The 21282-nt window shown below is 40.4% G+C and overlaps 1 protein-coding gene across 1 annotated transcript in view; it reads left to right on the top strand.

The window, feature by feature from the left end:
- Positions 1-21282, top strand: part of EPSTI1 (epithelial stromal interaction 1) — an 84247-nt gene that overhangs the window by 26572 nt on the left and 36393 nt on the right. The window contains exons 5-6 of the mRNA XM_032781772.2: positions 552-635; positions 10278-10351. Coding sequence (XP_032637663.1) covers positions 552-635; positions 10278-10351 — 158 coding nt within the window. The remainder of the gene's footprint in view (positions 1-551; positions 636-10277; positions 10352-21282) is intronic.

The raw sequence follows: 21282 nt of genomic DNA, 5'->3' as shown, positions 1-21282 counted from the left end.
CCACAATGACTCCAAGATCTTTCTTGAGTGGTAACAGCTAATTTAAAGCCCATCATTTTATATGTATAGCTGGGATTATGTTTTCCAGTGTGCCTTACTTTACATTTATCAACATTGAATCTCGTCTGCCATTTTGTTTCCCAGTCACCTAGTTCTGAGAGAGCGTTTTATAGCTCTACGTGGTCTGCCTGGGACTTAACTATCTTGAGTAGTTTTGTGTCATCTGCAAATTTTGCCACCTCACTCTTTACCCCTTTTTCCTGATCATTTATGAATATGTTGAATAGGACTGGGCCCAGTACAGACCCCTGGGACCCAGTGTGGATGCTTGCATAACCACCTACTGATAAGATTGTTCAAAACTAACATAATGGATGAGCTATTGTACAGTTCATGTCTTTGTTCTCTAATTACAGTGAGGGGGCACACATGCTGGATATTTTTTTTTCCTTTGTAACTTCATCAGAATCAAAATTTAGGGTTGGAAGAGGTACAATACAAAAGCCAAACTACATTGTTTCTGTATGTGTTCTTCCCCCAATACCATATAGCTGAAGAGAGAAGAATATGCAAGAATCAAGAAGGAGACTGAAGAAGCTGAAATCCTGAAAATGAAAATGATTCAAAGAGAAAAGGTAAGACTTGTTTGAGTCTGCATTAGTCAAAATATCTCACTGGAACAGTGCTTTACCTGGATAAACCCTATGGGATGGATCCTTGACTCATGTAAGTTGGCTATACTGATTTACACCAGCTGAGGATCTGGTCCTTCATCTGAAGTTTTGCATGTCCCCTTAGATGAAATCTGGGCTAATGTTGTGCTGTGCTCGCAAACTCACTTTGTTTTCTGTGGCTGTAGTAGGGAAGCAGGTTGTTCTGGGTGCCATGCAAGCTGTTCGGTTACTTGAGTTATATACTTAATGATTAGAAATAACTGTTCCCCCAAGAAGATGTGCAGAGCTGGAACAACTGTGGCACCTCTCTCTAAGAGAGGAAACTGTTAAATCTACCAGAAGTACCTATGACTGACCGTCACCAGACCAGAATGATATGCCTATTGGACCATGGATCACCTATTGGCCTGGGACTATATTCCATCATGCTTGCTTCCAAAACAAGGTATATTGGAGGCCCAAATGGTAAATAAACCAGTTCTGGGGGGCTGAGGGTGCAGTGGAATATCCTTTTGTGTTGGCTGGTACACCTTGGTTTTTGTTTTGGTTGAGAACAGTAAGGATAACTGCTCTGATTCAGGGAATGTATCTATAGAATTACACTATATCTTCAAAAGGCTGAAGGATGGGTGCTTAATATATTAAATAGAATGCTCACCATTGGCAGCTGTACAAAAATACCCTATTTTACTTGTCCTCTGGCTGTGTAGCGTAATGTGTTTTGAATTTATGAAATGAAGATGGCTACCCTAGACACTCCTCAACTGATGTTGAAAAGGGTTGTCCCATTGATGTAGATGAATTATGGCTTCATCTACAGTGTCCACTGTAAGAGCAGAACTAAGGGTAAGAAGTCACAGAACAATACTCTAAGACAGAGGTTCTCAAACTTTCTTGCATCATGACCCCCTTCTGACAACAAAAATTATGACATGACCCCAAGACGGGACCAAAGTCTGAGCCCGCCTGAACCCCTCCACCCTGGGCGGAGGGTCAAAGCCCAAGGGCTTCAGACCCAGGCAGAGGGCCTGGAACCTGAGCCCTGCAACCCAGGTATGAAGCCCTGGGGCGGTGGGGCTCGGCCTTTGGCCCTGGGTCCCAGCAAGTCTGTCACCCTGGTGACCTCATTAAAATGGGGTTGTGACCCACTTTGGGGTCCCAACCCACAGTTTGAGAACCACTAATGCCTATGGCAAACTTCTGTAATGCTGCACTTTCAGATGTAAACCTACAAATTCAGATGGAAATGCCTCCATACGCTGAGGTCATGGTGAAACCGATTTTCCTTACAGTGGTTTACACTTTTTCCACTGAAACTCCAGGGCAAGTGGTATCCCTTCCTTCTTCCAAACTGCAAACTTTCAAGCCTGTCCATTTTTCTGAAATGCAAACCTCTCCAAGTGGTAAGTGCAGACATGGTTTTGTTGGGAGGTATTTGCCCCAATCTTGGGAGCACTTCAAAAGAAGTTCTGGAAGCTCAGTATGAAATCCATGGACCTATTGAAGCCTCAGAGTCCAGTTCTTAAATAATACTATGTGGTCACATGTGGCCTCTAAGAGCCCATGTATTGTGGCACCCCATCTACTCATAAATGACCTGTCAGCCACACTATCACTGATAGTGTGCCTGGCAATGCTCACTGATATGCTATTGGACCTACCTTCTTTTGCTCTCTTTCCATCTGCAGTCCTGCATTGGTGGTAATGCCAGCACTGCAGTATCAGAGTTCCTACTTGTCCATCACCTTACTGAGTTGTGCTAGCTGACTAGCTTGAATGTCCCATCTGTATATAAGCCTTGGACCAAAATGTTTTATCAAGACAGTGTAAACACATGTAAAATGCCCCAAGATATAGTTATGATTTTCCAGCGTGGCTGGACTAAACCATGTGGCATTGTTTTTCATCAAAAATTGGAAACGTTTTCTGGGAAAATCTTCTCCAGGCCACCCTTTGCCCCCACCCCAAATCCCCATTGTGTGGAGATGTAAAGGTTGTCTGTCTACTCAATACCACCAGCCTCCATTCTTTTGGACACATTAGGGATTCAAAAGGCTACCTGTGAGATTGCTTTGTGCCCATAATGATCCCCATAGGTCCTTCTGTGGCTCTGCTCTGGAAGGCAGACTGCAGCCTTCTCACATTCCCTTTTCCAGTATGCAGGCTTCACCTTTGCCTCTCTCTGCCAGGGACATCATTAGCTATGGGGTAAAAGGGCCATTTGTCCTTCCCCCGCCCTGCCCCCCAAGATGTTGGACCCAATCTTTTAAGAAAGCAGTAATTGCTGAAGTTTTCTCCCCATTCCTGATGCTACTTGGGACAGAGAATGTTCTGTATGCTGACACAACTTCACACCCGTGGTCTCTGCTTCCCTCCAGAGGACAGGGATATGGTGTCTTTAAGAAACCCTTGGGAGACTAATTAGAACCACTTTTATGCAGATTACAGGAGACTTCAGTTTAGAATACAAAATTTGTATGTATTGAGTTTACAGAAGGAAATACAAACATTGAAATCCTCTAAAAGATTAGAGAGATCTGTTTGGGAAACACAAAACCATCCCTTCCAAGCTATCCCCCCATCTTTCAGTCAAAAATAATCGCATGGCTAACTTTTTGTCATATAGTAGCAATCTCTTGGCTGTTGGACCTTCAAAGTCCTGAGGCAGATTCTGTGCTGCACTTTCAAGAGTCTAGGTTCCTCTGGGGGCTAATATGGCCTTTAGCATAAGTTATAGCAGTCCTCTTCCCCACAACCCTTCCAGCAGAGCCACAGGCCAAAATTTCCAGATTGCTAAGTGCTCTCACTTCTGTACTAGGGACTGTGATGGGGTCAGTTTAGGGTTTTGTACACTGCCCTGTACAGGAAGAATGCCCCCTTAGTCTTCTGGAGCCATGTAAAGTGGTCAGAGGAGGGGCCAGAATTTAGGCCCATAACTCTAGACTATACTCAGCCTATCAGCTGAGAAAAGAATGTGAGCTCAGCCTAAAAGCATTTCAGTTGCAGGCCCCTTGCTTTTCAATAAGAGCATGTCACAGTTCCAGATATACATTAATATTTTGATTTTAAATGGCCTCCTTTCCGAGGTCAGTCACTATACAAAAGGTAACTCCCTCCATTCTAGTACCCCTCAGTCGTTTATTTCACAAATGTTGCTTATCTACAGACTCTTCTACAAAGAAGCTCTGAGTCTTCCTGGTGACGTCTTACAGCTGAATAAACCTTCATAAATAACCTTTCAGGTTTTTGTTGTTGTTTGAGATATGGTAGCACTTCGTTCAGAATATAACATGACAATAAAGAATCTTCTAATGACTGAGTCATTAGAAGGCCACTGATTGAGTCACGGAGGCACAGTTTAGGTTTTAAAGTCAAGTGGTAAATACCGCTTTAAGAATAATCTTCAGTCTAGAGATCAAAATTACTAGACTCCCAGGGTTACTTCAGGAATTCTTGAGCTATTAACTTGTATAATGGGGAATATAAAACTTGCAGTATTGGGGCCTTCAGCAGCTACTCCTGGAACCTTGCAAAACTATCATGAATATTTACAAACACATGCACAAAAATCCTCCTTCTCCAGGCTTTTCTGTGAGCATTTATGACAGGGGAAGGGAAAAGGGAAACAAACTTTATTCACTTTATATATATTTTGAATTATTGTCCATGACAACTGGACAAGTTTCAAGTCTCCTGTAACTACAGTTATACCCAGAAAAAGTATTGATGTAGCAGTTTTGTTTTCCAACTTTTTACATTCTGTGGATGTGAATGCCAGGAACTGTAAATGTTTATAGGCCTTGTAGGTAGTAAAATTCTAAATAGTGATTTCATTTAAAAGTGCAATATCATAGCAAATACCTCTATCATACAAACTGTTTATTTCCTCGAATTAAATTCATATATTTAAATCAAGTTGGGGAATCTTGCAAACCAAATAAGTAAATAAGTATCAAAGGGAACTTTAAAAATAATCAGCTAGTCTGAAGATGTTTTTTTTGTAGTAACTGGGGGACTGGTGGGGATTTTGACTGAACTATATTAACATGCTGAATAATCCACCTTGTTTCATAGAAAAGATCTGCAGTGAACTACAAAGCCACAGAAGGTTGTTGAGTTGGCTTGTGCCCCCAACAATCTCAGCTCAGTTGCAGACATATCACTTGTGATCTGAAGAAGAAATGGGAAGGGAAGGCAAGAGTAAAAATAAAAGGAATAAGCTTCCCAATTCTTTAGAACTTTGTCCCTGCTGAGTTAAACGTTTGGCCCTGGTTATCCATGGAACAGTGGTTGATTTTTGTTTTTGTTTTGTTTGCAAATGATGTCTAATCTAGCTGAAAACTAGAAGAATTGCCAGCTGCACCTGCAGAGCATCAATTAGGTGCATGTCTTTGATCAAAAGGAGGATTTCTAAAAGATATGGGGCAGGATGAGGTTTCTGATTTTCTTTTTTCAGGCAAAGTCACTATTCATTTAATAAAAATAAATTGCATGACTGTTTGAAAGGCTAGATAGCTGTGTCAGCAGGGGCAACGAATGGCAAGGTTGTTCTCCAGCTGTGAAAGTTTCATGTTTATTGGGAAAGAGCTACAAAATAATGTGTGGTGATTAGACGTTGTGCTGAGATGCTCAAATAATAAAGAGGAGTTTGTGTAAGGATGATGCATCATAAATCAATGTTACTATGTATAGATACAACCTCTGTATGTGATATTGCTCAATGTCATCTCCTACCTTTTCTTGCTGCAGAGAATAATTCTTGTTCTGGGGAGGGAAAATAGAATCATACATTCTCTTCTTATCCTTGCTACTGGGAGGCACAATAGGGTGGACAGGAGAAGGGTGGATCTCTGGTCTTGCTTTTTTTGTTTATTTGTTTTTGTTTTTTACAGAATTGATTTGTTTGCCTGGTGTTCTCCTTGTTGTCTTGTGTCTATCAACCTAGGCTAGGAATGATCATCAATCTTGCTCATTGTACCTGTAATCCAGGCTAGTATGAGGAGCATAGATCAGCCCTGCAGACTCCCTGAGATTCTATATGGAATCTTCAAGACTGCTAATCAAATACCACTGAGCTATGTAAATCCCGCAAGCCCTTCCTCGTTTTCCCCTCGCCTCCCCTCCTCCCCCACCCAGTCAGCCTTGTCTTGTCTAGGTGATGATGCTGGAGCACTCGCTGAAAAATTTTAGTGGAGATCATCTGATATTAGTGAAGATGTCCATTTTCCATGTATGTGGATGTACCTAATCTGTAGGAATGGAGGGAATAGATGACCAGAGGCAGCATTCCTGGTGCCTTTTAAGGAGACTCTTACATTCCAGATAGTGGTGAGCCCACACAGGGGTTAATTCCAGAGGCCCTTCAGAATGAGAACTTCCTCCTGATAGAAACTTAAGTTTTTTATCTTGAACTTTATTGTAGAGTCTTTAGAATAAAAATCCTGCAAAAGCTTCTGGGGGTGGGGAAATGTAGATAAAGCTGAACTCATGCCATCAGTGTAAATGGTACAGGTGTAAAACCCTGAACAAGACATCCCCACCCATAGCTCAAAACTTCTGAAACCATCTGTTTCTGGAGCGGCAAGGTTTCCTGAGATCAAACGCAGTATGATTGGGTCAGATCTGTTTTCTTTGTCTGGCATGTTCTGGTCTATAAGCTTGTTATTCCATTAGCATTTCCTGCGCATATTCCAAAGTTACATAGTTAAATGTGTAAAGATTCAAATTAAATGAAGTGAGAATATTATTGCATGTAACTAACTTTTTGCTGTGGGTATCTCTCTAAATAAGGGTCTTCATAAATGGAAGTTCTCTCCATTTAAAATAAAGAAAACAATATGGAATTAAATCCTGTCTTATCAATGTGCTCTGTATTTTAGTAACAAGTAACTGTATTAGCAGGCTTTTTTCATTTTTAGTATTTGCTGAAGCCAGGAATTTTGCAGCCTTTCTACACACATCTCTTCTAAAGCACTCCAACATGTTTATCTACAGTACCACAGCTGTTCTAGTCCTGGCCCTCTTTGAAGAGAGAGTGCCAGTTGTGAAGTGTTTTTATGATGTTTGCGATCACTTTCATTTATGACCTAAGCAAGGATTTCAAGCTAAACTGACAGAGGTGAAAGGCTAGTGCAGTGGCCAGTTAGTTCAAACTCTATTCTGCATGGTAGTTATTGGAGAATCCTTGCTGCCTTTATCCATTGTAGTCCAATATTTCCTGAAGTTTCATACACAAAATCACTCTGATGTGACACATCCCTGCTTTTCTATACGAACAAAAATTTGTCTGGAGGAGACAAACATGCCTGGTGTTTCAGCCAATAGTGCCCTCTTGAGTCCTGCAGTGCTAGGGAGTTTTCCATCATTCTGGGGAGCCTTCCAACACCTCCAGTAAGATGGACTCACGACCATCTGGTGGTTAAAGTCTTGAGACAGTGGATCTGTTGTTGAAGTGAGCAGTCCATGTGTCCCTTTGGGAGGTCAGGATGCCAACTTCCCTTTAACAAGCATTGTCCTTATTGATAGAAGTCCACGTAGGGTGACCAGATGTCCCGATTTTATAGGGACAGTCCTGATATTTATTTATTTTATTTTAATATTGGCCTCTATTTACCCTCCCCCCCATCCCGATTTTTCACACTTGCTATCTGGTCAACCTAAGCGCACCTGTGATACCAATAATCTCTCTCATTGTCACTTTTGTGGAAGGTGGTGTTTGAAGCCACTCTGGCAATAGCTGGTGTGCTCAGATTTCCTCTGACACTGATCAGTCTTATTTTAGGGCCAGGTATGGCATGGACATTTCATCGATGAGGGATAAAAGTCATGTGTCCCTGTTGATTTTTCTACATCCGTCAGCTATTCTTGTTATATTTGACACTGAGACACAACTGTGGATTCCTGCAGGGATTTAAAAAAAAAAAATTCTAAGTTGCACAAAATGTATCTGCCCATGTGAGGGGCTCTGCTTACATGGAGCACATCACTTCGGTGCCAAGCAATTTGCACAGGCTTCCTTTAAATGCACCCAGAAATGAATGGATATTGGTTTTAACCTACCATAGAAACCTTAAATAGGTTGAATCTTGGCTACTTCATAGACCACCTTAGTCTCACTGTCATATTGCTGTTGTTAACTGAGGCACCAGAGCTCAGTCTCTGGATTTTAATTATGAGGCTCCCACTGGCTGTGGTTCCAGGCCAAAGGGTGCAGCGGGAAGCGTTGCAGGCCAAGGGATGTGCTGGCCACGGCTTCCCACCACCCCCATTGGCCTGGAGCAGCAAACCGTGGCCAGTGGGAGCTATGATCGGCCGAAGCTGCCGACACAGCAGGTAAACAAACTGGCCCGGCCCACCAGGGGGCTTACCCTGGCGAGCTGCGTGCCAGAGGTTGCCGACCTCTGCTCTGGCTTCTCCTTTGCTTTTGATACCTGTATCAAGATACTTATTTTAATTGCTTTGCATTCTTTAATTCTATTTGCACCCGTATTTTTGTTCATTTCAGTACTTCTGCTTATAGTGTTTCATTCTGATACGCTTACATGAGCTAAGGGTTAGCTTACTGAATGAGGATTTGATTTTTTTTTTCTCCCCTTCAAAATCTGCCCCCAAGTTATGCCCACATCACTGTTGCACTTGCTCATTTAGTTACTGAGCCACTTACAAAATATGGTGCAATCGACAGACATTAGACAAATATGGCTTTACTCAGTGCAAGCTGAAGACTGATTTACCTACTGTAGTGATTTGTTTCACAAGCTGCCTCCAAACAGTCTTTCATTAGCCATATATATTAAAAGGGGAAAAAAACCCTGAATTCAGCTAAGGCAAAGTAACTGTCTGATCAGATCTCAGTACCTGTTTGTTTGTTTGTTTGTTTGTCCAATACTTTTCCATCATTTTGAAAATTAGGGATAATTGTCTGGTATGCTATAACATCAGTGTTTGTGGTGTGAAAACTTAATGTTTCACCAAACAGGCATCTTACAATTTAAAAATATAGCAGGACTGAAATGAAAATTTGGAACTCCTGATTTTTGCTTAAACTACAGTGAAGTGTCTTAACTGGTCATCCAGAGACCACGTGTTGCACAAAATGTGGCTACTTACCTTCTTCACTGGAATTAATGTAGAGGAAATACCTCTGTGCTGCTGCAAAGTTTTATTTATTTATTTATTTATTTATGTTTTACTTCAAAATTTTATACTGCTTACTTTTAAAGCCCTCCACAGACCAGCTTTATGCTACTGGCTTCTAAATGTTGTATGCAGTTTTAGATTGGAGATCCTATATTGTATTATTTGTGCTACTGAATGTACTGTGGATTTTCTTGGTGCCAGAATTTCAGCTGACACTTTCTCAGTGGGTGTAGTATTTAAGGCTTTGTCTACATGAGGAAATTGACTGGAGTAGCTATCACAGCAGAACCACTCCCTATAGGGATGCTCTATTCTGGAATAAATTCTTTTATTCTGGAACAATTAATGCAATTCCAAAGCAGAGTAATTATTCTTGAATAAAATAAAGGTTTTTAATTCAAGTATGCTGCTAATATGGGGAGCTATTATGGAATAGCTTATTCAGCAGCAGCTATTCCAGTCAATTTCCCCATGTAGAGGAGTCCTGAATGCAGTAAGAGACCACACGCATCCCTTCCCCTCCGACCCCTCTGCCCCATATCTGCATAGGTTCAGCTTCAGCCATAATTTGGCCTTAAGAAGCCAAAACTCTGATTTCCGTATGTATGTGCATACACTTGCATTGCAGATCTCTAATGAACTCACTTTTTCAGTGATTTGTATGCACAAATTGGTTTTGTACCAGCAAATACTTGTGTGCACAAGTTATCACCCAGTTTATGATGTGCTATTTGAACACCTGGGATTAATTAGGTCATTTGGGCCAGATTCTATTCTGTTGGCTTTGACTCATTTGCACTGCCAGAATCTAGCTGCAGCTGTCAGCTGAGAGTTCCTCTGGTTGGCATGCACTGTCGGCTGCTATAAGCCAGCATTGCTAGTTCCTAGAGAGGGAAGATAGTCCAGGGGTTAGGGAAATAGACTAAGAGGACCCTGGGTCAATTCCCTGCCCTGCTACATGCTTCCTCTGGGATCTTGTGCAAGACATTTAGTCTCTGTCTCTTTTTTTTTTCCCCATCTGTATAACAGGGATACTAGGATAAACAGTATGGAAATGGAGGCATATAAGTATGTAAGCCAACCCTCCCGCCCACATCTCGAAGGATGGAGCACATTCTCAAAGCAACCTCAAGGAAACCTACATCAAATTAATTTATTGTAGTGGTAACATGATTTAGTGGCTGGAAAATTAGGAAGCATAACTGAGTCTCTGATGAAAATCGGAGCCATTATACTGAATTTTTTTGTATATGTTAAATTAGTCTTTTGACCCTGCTGCCAGGAGGTATTTGACTATTGGTCTGTTTTTAAGAGTACAGTCTAGGCTGAACCCTATTGAAAATATTTTTCCTGTGATTTGGGCTGTTGTATGCTTGGGTTTGAAATCTAATGGATTATTAAAACAAAAATAAGTAGTAAAATCATTCATTTCTCACTTAATTCTTAATCTCTTCAATTTTGCAGGCTGATAAACTGGAAGAAAAAAGAAGGCAACAAGAAAAGCAAAGAAGAGAAATGTTTAATGAAGATCACTATTTGTAAGTAAAATTTTAACTCTGACTACCTAAGTCTGAAAGAGGTCACAGTCACTTTGTTGGCATAGGTAGAAACTACAGATTCCAGATGACAAGCAGATGAAGTAATTCTTCCAGCAATATCATCTGGCCTCTTGGCTCCAGGCTGTTGTTCTGAAGCTGACCCTCTGCCTGTCACATGGATAGGCTTCAGAGGCTAGGATATATCACATGGTTAGGCTTCAGAGGCTAGGATATGTCCTTTTCTTCCTCAAATACATTCCTCTGGTTTATCTCCAGAATTTCCAGTATTTGAACTGTTGGAGGATGGCTTTTGTATTGACTATTCCTAAACTAGATGTTTGTTTTTTTCTTACGTCATTGTCAGTACAGAATATTTATTTTAAAAAATCCAAGAACAAAGGCTGTTGGGTAATTCTATAAAAGAAGGATCTGTAACTTAATTGTTTCTGTGAATAAAATCTACTGAAAGAGTACCAAGATACCATGGTGATGGGTGCTTTTACAAATGCATTGCTAAATGGAAAAATCTACTGGTATAGCAGTGCAGCAGTAAAAACATAGTTACAAGTTAAAGCTTACTCTGAACTCTAATTTTCACTTGCTTGCAACTTTCTTAATGCCTCTTTTTTCAGACATTTCTCAAGCTTGGTTGCAACCTAGAACTGCTTAGTGTGTGTGAGTTTCTGAAAGTTTGAACAAATTCCAGCTATTCTTTATTATGCAGAAATGGAGAGAAGCTTTAAAAATTGTCCAGTATCACCTTTGTGGCAGCTAATGGGTTTGTTTTAAGATTTCCTACTAGGTGCAAAGGTATTCCTAAATAGTAACTTGTCTTGCATGAATATATTTTGGTTTTCAGATACAGGGCCATATATTGCCCTCCTATAGAAATAGTCCTGGGGTGGGTATAAGAAACATAGCAAAACTGGAGTTTCCTTCAAATACTTCTTTCTAAGGGAAGTGTGAAGGAGCCACTGAGGGAAGAGGAATATGGTCACCCTGTCCTGCAGATCCTGGAAACTTCTAGGGAAAGCGAATCTGTCATCCCATGGAGGTTTAGCACCCTTTTGCTAGAGATGAAGCAAAGACTTCTAGTAAGAATTGTTCTCTCCAGCACTCCTGGATGCAGTAGGTCTGCTCCAGTCTTATACAGGTAAAACAACTATTTGTCCCAACTCAGGCATGGCAACTCACTATGTACTGCAAGGGCCTTCACTGAGCCCTTGCTGTACACTGAAAAGTAGATTGGTATGTTGGTCCCTCTGATCAGACATACTTGAATGCTTTCAGCTGTCTCCTTAACAAACTGAACTGACTTGGATGTAACTTAAGTTAAAGACTAACTTTCAGACACTGTCAAGCCCTGTTTGAGCAGAGACTGCATGTAACTGTCAAAAGAATAAACTACCTCCCATCAGTTTATTCTCTTCACTAAGCATGTACTGTGAAGCTCTACTGAATGTCAAACCTGGGGAAAGTTGGACAGAAAATTAAATTTAATAGGATTCTACATATTTAAGCAAAATCTATTGCATAGTGTAAGACAATGGTATCTTCCCAAACATGCTCCTGTTAAAAGAATCGGCTACCATGCAGAATATAAGGAACCTGTGAAAATAATAAATTAATCATTGAATAATGTAGTGAGAATACTTTCAGGATACTTCTTGTGCTGCACTGTGTTGCACATTAACTCCACTGAGTAATGTGAAGATGTGTGACATCTCATCTTGTTATGACATTAACTCAGGTTACTGTATCACCTTTTGTAAACCCATTTGAGATAGGCTTGGAGGAAAAGTGCTATGTATAAAGCATAGAATATTATTCTTGGGCCTGATCCTACCTATATTTTTGTACAAAATTTGGAGTTCAGAATGTTAATACCTTATTTGCCGCTAACCATGAGGTTGCAATCTCTGTCAGTAAGTGTTAATTGGAATACTTTATCATCCATCACCATGTACTCATAGACGCATAGACTTTAAGGTCAGAAGGGAGCATCGTAATCATCTAGTCTGATCTCCTGCACAGTAAAGGACACAGAACCTGAGCACTCACTCCTGAAATAGATCTCTAACCTCTGGCTGACTTACTGGAGTATTCAAATCATGGTTTAAAGGCTTCAAGTTACCATTTACACTAGTTTAAACCTGCAAATGACCCTTGCCCCATGCCATAGAAGAAAGCATAAATCCTCCATGGTCTCTGTCAATCTGACCGTGGGGGAAATTCCTTTCCTACCCCAAATATGATGATCAGTTAGACCCTGAGCATGTGGGCAAGATCCACCAGGCAGATACCTGGGAAATAATTCTCTGTAGTAACTCAGAGCCCATCACATCTAGTGTCCCATCTCCAGCCGTTGGGGATTTTTCTACCTGCACTTGCCATTGGGCCACTTGCCATTGTACGCAATCTCATGATACCACCCCTTCCAGAAACTTATCAAGCTCAGTCTGGAAGCCAGTTAGGTTTTTTACCCCTACTGCTTCCTTTGGATGGCTGTTTCAGAACTTCACTCCTCTGATAGTTAGAAACCTTCACCTAATTTAAAGCCTAAACTTGTTGATGGCCAGTTTATATCCATTTGTTCTTGTGTCCACATTGGCACTTAACTTTTTTCTCTCCCTGGTATCTATTTAAATTATCTCTTTGTATTTATAGAGTGCAATTGTATCTCCTCCTTAGCCGCCTTCTGGTTAGGCTAAACAAGCCAAGCTCTCTGATCTCCTCTCATAAATTAGATTTTCAATTCATCAGATTATCTTAAAACCCCTTCTCTGCACCTGTTCCAGTTTGAATTCCTCTTTCTTAAACATGGGACACAAGAATTGCACATATTATTCCAGATGAGGTCTCACCAGTGCCTTGTATAATGGTACTAACACTTTCCTGTCTCTGCTGGAAATACCTCGCCTTATGCATCCTAAGATTTCATTAGCCTTTTTCACAGCCACATCACATTGACAGCTCATAGTCATCCTGTAATCAAACAGTACACCCAGGTCTTTCTCCTCCTCGGTCACTTCCAACTGAAAAGTTCCCAGCTTATAGCAAAAATTCTTGTTGTTAGTCCCTAAATGCATGACTTTGCACTATTACATTTCATCCCATTCTATTATTCCAGTTTACAAGGTCATCCAGATCTTTTTGTATGATATTCCAGTCCTCCTCGGTATTGGCAAAACCTCCCAGCTTTGTGTCATCTGCAAATTTTACTAGCGCACAGTCACTTTTTTTTGTGCCAATGTCAGTAATAAAAATGTTAAACAAGATCGGCGCACACACACACACAAAAAAAACAACCACACACACACCAGAATACCTCCCACCCCAAAACTCCCACTCAAATTCCCACTCAATCTCCCTTGTTTACAGCTCTGTTTGCTTCACTTGTGCCACTAGCTGACTATTTGGCTGCCTTTCTAGGCCCCCTAATCAGGATTATGCTTCTCTCACTGCACACTGCCCCCTACCAGCACCTAAAAACTAAAAGAAAAAATCACACAACATCCATAAAAACCTCACTTCTTATACCTAAACGTACTGGTGGGAATAGTGAGCATGTTGCAGAACCTTGGATTGTGGATCTGTTCCAAACAGTAGGCAGGGTTAGACCAACAGTCTCTCCACTGATATTAGCATCTCCCACAGCAATGAAGTCTTTTTCTAGCTTGATGAAAAGATCAAATTAGTATGTGTGGTTTATTTTTATTTTTTCTCCCAGTGGCATTGCCAACTCCAGGGAGCCATGTTAGAGCAGAATGAGATGGTCTCTTAACATTCTTTGGATGTTTTGCACAGATGGAGGCACTGTTTGCATCAAGCTCTGTAAAGAAGTCCTAGCTTCTTATTTGGTCTAGAAAAGTACACGTGGCTCTAGCCTGACTGACTGTATCTGTTATGCAGTACAGGGCATCTGGAGTACCGTGTCTAATTTTGGTCACCGCTGTATAGAAAAAATGTAGAGAAGCTGGAAAGGATCCAAGGCATGTGACCAAAATGTTCAAAGAGATGGAATACAAGCCGTATCTAAAGGAACTTGGTATGTTCAGTTTGGAAAAGAGGTGATTAAGGGGGAGACGTGACAGCGGCCTTCAAATATTTGAAAGACTGCCATAAAAAAGATGGAGAAAAATGCTTCTATTTTGCCATAGAGTGTAGGACAAGACACATTGAGTTCAAACTATAGCATAGCAGATTTAATGTGAATCTCAGGGAAAATGTCCTAACTGTAAGACCAGTAGGACAATGAAACAGACTATCTAGGGAAGTCATGGAATTGCCTTCACTGGACGTTTTCAAAAAGAGGCTGGGTAGCCATATGTCTTGGATGGTTTAGACACAACAAATCCTGCATCATGGCAGGGGGTTACACTAGATGACCCTTGCGATCCTGTCTAACCCTATGATTCTAAGAAGAAGAGAGTAAGGTCCAGATCCTCAAGGGTATTTATGCTCCTCACTTCCATTCATTTGAATGGAAGTTAGGAACCTAAATATCTTAGATCAAGATCCTCAGAGTGACTTGCCCAGGATCACACAAGGAGTTTATGGCAGAGCCAGGAATTAAAGCCCAGTTTCCTGAGTTTCAGGCCTGTGTCTAACTGCAAGAATATCCTTCAATTCATAATGGGTGACCATGACTTTAGAGGCTGCCTCTCATGGTGACTGGTAATGCCAGCTGCATGAGCCTGAATAATATGGTACAATGTAATACCATCTTTTCACAAAATTAAGCCCCATGTGTTGTCTTCATTCACTCTTTTATATGGTTTCTTGATACCTCAGTGTTGGGTGTTTCGGAAAGTGGATGGATAGGCTGATCTGTTAGTATAAATAGGCAGGAATATAACGCAGACTGAAAGAGAGCAGCTCTTTTATATAGCCAGGTACACATCCAATAACTACTTAATAATGCAGAGCTTGAAAAAACTGGTGGAGGAAATATAGATGATTTTGACGGCTTCATTCTTATTTATGGATGTCAGACAGTATAACTATGGCATACATGTATGCTCAATATATTGTGTTAAGAATTTAGAGCTTCAAATGCAGCGTTTGTCCAAATACCATAAGATGAATATTCCAAATATAGTGCCTGAATTTCAGCACCATAAGCTCTATTCACTAGCCTGCCAAAGCAGCCTATTCAAAAGTCATAAAACAAAGAAAATAAAATATGAACCAAAACAGGATTTATTTATTTTATTGTACAAGACAACTCCTAATGTCCTTGCCAGTTCTCAGGGCTCTGTGATATGTGGTTCAAACAGCAGGCCAATAACAAATTTTCCTCACAGAAGTGCGAACCCAGACCTGACTAGACTGTAAATAAATGCTGCTAAAGAGATAGTCACAGGGACTGCAAAAACTGTTTTCAGCCCTGAGAATCTTTGTTTGCTCTCTTTCACCACAGTCGTCTTCACTTTGTTCATTTGTTCCTGATTATTTTAAGCATTGTCAATTATTTAGCTAACAGGCAGAAAACTAGGCTTTTATAGACATCCAAAGGGACTCTCCTGAGTGTAATAATGAAGGCAGTTTATTGAACGCCTGTGAGGTTGCTCTCTAATTGTACACATTAATCTGCCCGTGCAAGCTGGCTGAAAATATAGAAGCAGATTGCATGTGCAGATGGAACGCACGCAATGGTTTGTAAGGAAAGACCTCGGCAATAAAGTTTTTCAAAATTGTCCTTTCCTTGAAAACTGGATTTATGCTGAGTATTACAAATAATAAATGAAATAAATAACTTTCCCTATATTTGTTTTGCTGTCTTCTCCTCCTCCCCCGCTATTTCAGATCACTGGGGGGAATGGACCCTAAACCATTAAATTTAATACAAGGGTTGACTATTTAAAAAAAAAAATAAGTTGATGAAAAAGAATTGGTGGGGGATGCTATTTTATTATATTTATCTTTTTAATTCTATGCTTTGCTAGCCTGACACTAGAAGTGAGAGAGTGCCACATTGTTGATAAAAGTGGTATTTAGAATTTAAACTGTCAATATACAATGGCTACATTTTAAGAATATTATTTCATCTGAAGATACTGTTATCTGAACATCAGAATTGAGGTAACGGGCCCTATTTTGCCTTTAGATGTCTGTATGATTGCCAAAGAAGTCAGTGGGAGCTTTGTGAATTTGGGGTCAGATTTTGGTATGTAGTTTCTGAAAAAGGGCTTAGTGGTAAGATTCTTCAATGCGGTGGTGAGCACCCTCTCCTTCCATTAAAGGTCACGGAGAATGCTTTCAGCACCTTGCAGGACTGAGTGGGTGTTTTGGTCATGTCCACTTCACCTAATAGCTTTCCAGCAAAAGATGATTGCAGGCACATGCATCTGGTCATAACAGCATGCTTGCACGGTTTCCAATTTTTTGTTAAACCCAGCACAAAGTCTACGGGATAAATTCACTTCTGTAGCAGGAGTAGGGGAGACAACTGCTTCCATAGGTCCAGAACATGCAGCTATACCTGAGGGCAGATCCACTGCCACGGAAGGCAGTGATGGCAGTCTCCTGCCTCCCGTGGTGGGAGAAGATGGATATCACAATCCCACCTCCTGTAGTGGCACTGCTGAAGGACACTAATTCCAGCTGCCCCTCTGGGGCAAGGTGTGCAAGCAGCTTCCATGGTTGAGCTCTCATTCCTGGTGGATTTTCTGTTGCATGAGATCACAACTTGGGTTTCCCCAGACATGATTAAAACCTCTAGGGGAACTAGACTAAGCATGTTGATTCGGATGGGCAATGCAGGAAACTGTGTGTATATATGAATTTAGCAGTATAGTGGTGGTATGTGGAATGAAACTTAAATATGTGATTACAAGAAGTCCCATTATTACATGGTAAAGGGCAGATAAAAAATGTGCATGCAGGCCAGGAAAAAATATCTAGAATGCTAGTTATGGGGGACTTTAACTATTCTCCAGTTGGACTGGAAAAGTAATTGTAGCATGAGTAGGACAAGCATTGTAAAATGACAGAGCAGGCACGATAGCTGTTCCCCTTGTTCTTCCACAGACATTCCTACCGTCTTGGTATCCCATTGTTGTTTTGTCTCCAGTTGGCATGCAGGCTTCTCTGGTCAGGGATCATGTATTTTCTGTTCTGAGAGAGATCTAGCATGCCTTGGGGTGCTGTTTGAATAATGGAATACAGCTGTATTGCTGGAGATCCCACAGTCTGAGCAGGCAATGAGTTCAGAAGCTGTTTTGTTTGTTAATAAAAAGGTATGATTTTGAAAAAAATGAAGGTAGAGATTAGCGAAAATCATAAGGAGAAATAAATCCTAGCATCAGATCTGTGATGGATGTGAAGGTCTTTGTGCAGAACAAATATACCAGCTTTTAAAAAATAGATAATGGTATCTTACTCTCTACTGATTAAAGCAACAATATTAATGGTGATTAGTTTCATTCAGAAGTAAAAATTAAAAATCCAATAGGGATTTTTTTAAAAATACAGTCACATATTTTGACATAGCTCTGCAAAGTGTTGCCCATGGAGGTTTTTTTCATAGGAATTTAAAATATACCACTTACAATGATTGTTTGTCTGTTTTTTTTAAGGGGCAGGGAAGGAAACTTGTGCCCAGGCTGAAAAATGTAGTGACAGCTTTTCAGGGCATCTTACCACCAGACAAGGTGCCCAATTCAGTATCCTTATCTCATACACTGAATCATTAAATATGCACTTACTCACAGGCTTTTCAAGATTGGGTCCTTTGTTGTCACCTCTTTAACTATCGGATCTACAATGACATATAAATGATTAATCACAATAAAATAAAAGGAGTTATCAAGAACTATACTCCATGATTGTCATGTTCCTGTACCAGATATTGACTGGCTAAGGGGTTGTTTATATACATACACCAGCTGTGGTCATCATATGATCTTTGAATGCTCTGCCTGCTATGGCTGTGGTTCTTTTAAATAAGGTATTTTTACACACAGCACCACCTAGTGGCTGAACAATATAATAGTTTAGCATTCCATTTCATCCCCTTTAAATTCTACATTCCTACCATTTACACTATCACATTGTCTTTGACGTTCAATATGTATCAGTCTGTTAACTGTGTCTGAATCTTATTGGCTTTCTAATTACATGACCCAAACGCATAATAACTTGGTCATCCATTAATTGTAACGACTGACTGAGGTCAGTTTGGAATCCTTGAATCTTTGTTATCTTGTTCTTCATTTGCTATCTGTGGGGTTTGCTCTGTTGATTGTTCTTTCTGAGGAACAAACTGTAGATGTTAATGGTTTCTGTTGAATGCTCCATTTGGTCTTGTTCACATATGGTCTGGGCACTGAATTATTTTTCTTTACGACAGCTGGATTTGGCCATCCTTTTTCTCCAGCCATCCAATCTGACATGATCTTGATCACCAGGTTCTAGACCTGGCAGCTCTTTGAGTGTTGTCTGGTTGCTTGTAAAAGTGTTCATAGGCTTTTTGCCTTTTGAGACAGATTCTAACTTTGGAAAAGAACAGTAGTTCTGAATTGTCTTCCCATTGAGAATTGTGCTGGACTATATCCAAGAGCTGATATTGGTGTTGATGTGCAACTCAGAAAAGCAAGGAATGGATTTTCCTGCTTCAAAATTTTCTTGGCTGTCTATACAAGCTCTCTCAGCTTCTCCATTCACTTGTGGGCAATGTGGACTGCTAGTAATATGAATAAAATCACATTTCATTCAGAATGACTTAAATTTTGCCACAGTGAATTGTGGTCCATTTGTCTGTCCATCATGAGTTGTTCTGGAAACCGAAGTGAGCAAAGGTGCACTTCAGTTTCTCGATAACACTGTGGTGATCGGTCTTTCGAATATATTATTTCTTTATACCTGGAAAAATAGTCCACAATGACTAGGTCAACCAGTTTTTTGAATTTGCATAAATCTGCATCTAGTCTCTTCCAAGATCTCTCTATAGAGGTGTGTGTACACTGACTGATCCAGAATTGTCACTTAAGTAGATTTTTTCACTGGATCTCCTTTCAAAAGTCCAATATCATCAAATCCTCCACAGAGTTCTTTTGCCTTTGTTACTAGGCCCATCATGGCTGCTACACTCCAGCTGAGAAGGTTGTTGGTCTTTTGATCCTTTGATCACATGCACTCTGAATGCATAGCTTTTTGTCTTTGTAAGTTGTTTCTGTGGTGAACTGGCCCATGCAGTCTGGAATAGGTCCAGGGCCAGCCAAAGCTTTTTCAGGTGATTTAAGCTCTGGGAGGGCTTGAAAGTGACCTCCATGTCCCTTCTGAGATGACTGTGATACCAGCTCCCAAGTCACTTTTAGAGTAATAGTCTTGCTATGAATATTCAGTTTCACTCTCCAGGCAACTTCTGTCATCATAAGTGAGTGATCCCAGAAACAGTGGCTCTTGATTGTCTGTCTATCTGTAATATGAGTCAACTTCCTGACCATTATGGTGAGGCAAACAAAGGTACAAAATGTCCATATTTCGTGCATATATTACATCATGCGCTTCTGGTTGGACATCCTCTCTTGGGATATGACTTTTTCCACACCTTCTGTACGTAGGCTGAAATTTTCTTTCTCGTAGCCTGGGAGTTCTCTCCTTGCCGCAGGGGTTTTATTATAGTAACTTTTCACATGCACGTGTCTGTTTATAGCTTCTAAGCCAGTTTCAGGTTTTTCAAGTTGCTTCTGCCTTTTGTTCTGTTGCTTGATTGATACTGAGTGCTTTGCTATCTATATAGCTGGTGCTAAGGTCACATCTCTCTTTAACTGTAGCTGTTGTGAAAGGTTTTTATCTGTAAGCCCAATAACCATCAAGTTTTTTTATATTTTCCCAAAATCAGTTTTCAGCCAATGTATGCAGAGCTCTTATAAAACATTCAACATTTCCCCCTGGTTCTTGAATTCTCAGGTGAAAACATGCTCCTTCATAAACCACATTTCTCTGGGGTATAAAATATGCATCAAACATAGCCAGAACTCTTTCCTAGTCATCTTTGTGGCTGTCCTCATTAAAGTCAAAGGATTTAAAGATACGGTCTGCCAGCTTCCCCATAACATAAATTAAAGAAGATACCTGTATATTTCCAGTTTCTTTGTGAAGCTTGGTAGCAATGCAAAATCTTGCAAAATAATGTTTCTAGTCTGTCCATTCTGGAATTTGTCCAAGTTGAAGTTGTCTGGAGCACTGAAGACTGGCATGTTGATGAGATCCTGCAACCTTTGTTGCTATTTTTCTTTTGTTTCTGTTCTTAGTTTACTCCTGACACCATGTCATGTGCTTCTGTACCAGATATGGACTGGCTACAGAGCTTGCTTATACACACCAGATGTGCTTATCATAAGATCCTTTAATGTTCTGCCAGTTATGGCTGAGGTTAGCTTAGATAAGGTATTACACACTACCACCTGGTGACTGAACAGTATAATAGATTAACATTCCATTACAATGATGACTAGGAATTTTAGGCCTTGATGCTGCAGTCAGATCAGAGGTTAGAGGTCTGCCAATATTGATTGAGTTGTAGGACTGGGGCCTAAATCTCTTGTAGATCATGATTTTGTTGGGAGTATCAACAGTATGCTGAAAATTCAATGGACTTTATTACACTGCTTTCTATAATCCCCACTGCTTTCTATAATCCCACCTCTGACTAGAAATACAGGGACTTCTATTAGCTTTCAAAAAATTACATAGAATGATATTTAAAATTACTCTTTGTACAGTTTGAAGATGAGGAATCTGACAGGGCCTGCAGTAGGCATGCATGCTTGTGTGTGTGTCTTGCAGTAGAAACTTTCATTTGAGCACACAGCACTGGGTAATAGCATATATTGTGCAAATACAAAGGCATTGCACTTCTGTGACTTGTGTTATAGTTGCGTAGAATTCAGTGTTTCTTTATGTGATCCTATATTCTTTTTAAC

Source organism: Chelonoidis abingdonii, chromosome 1 (assembly GCF_003597395.2).
Source record: "Chelonoidis abingdonii isolate Lonesome George chromosome 1, CheloAbing_2.0, whole genome shotgun sequence".
Lineage (NCBI taxonomy): Eukaryota > Metazoa > Chordata > Testudines > Testudinidae > Chelonoidis > Chelonoidis abingdonii.
This window is presented reverse-complemented; position numbering and strand designations above follow the sequence as displayed.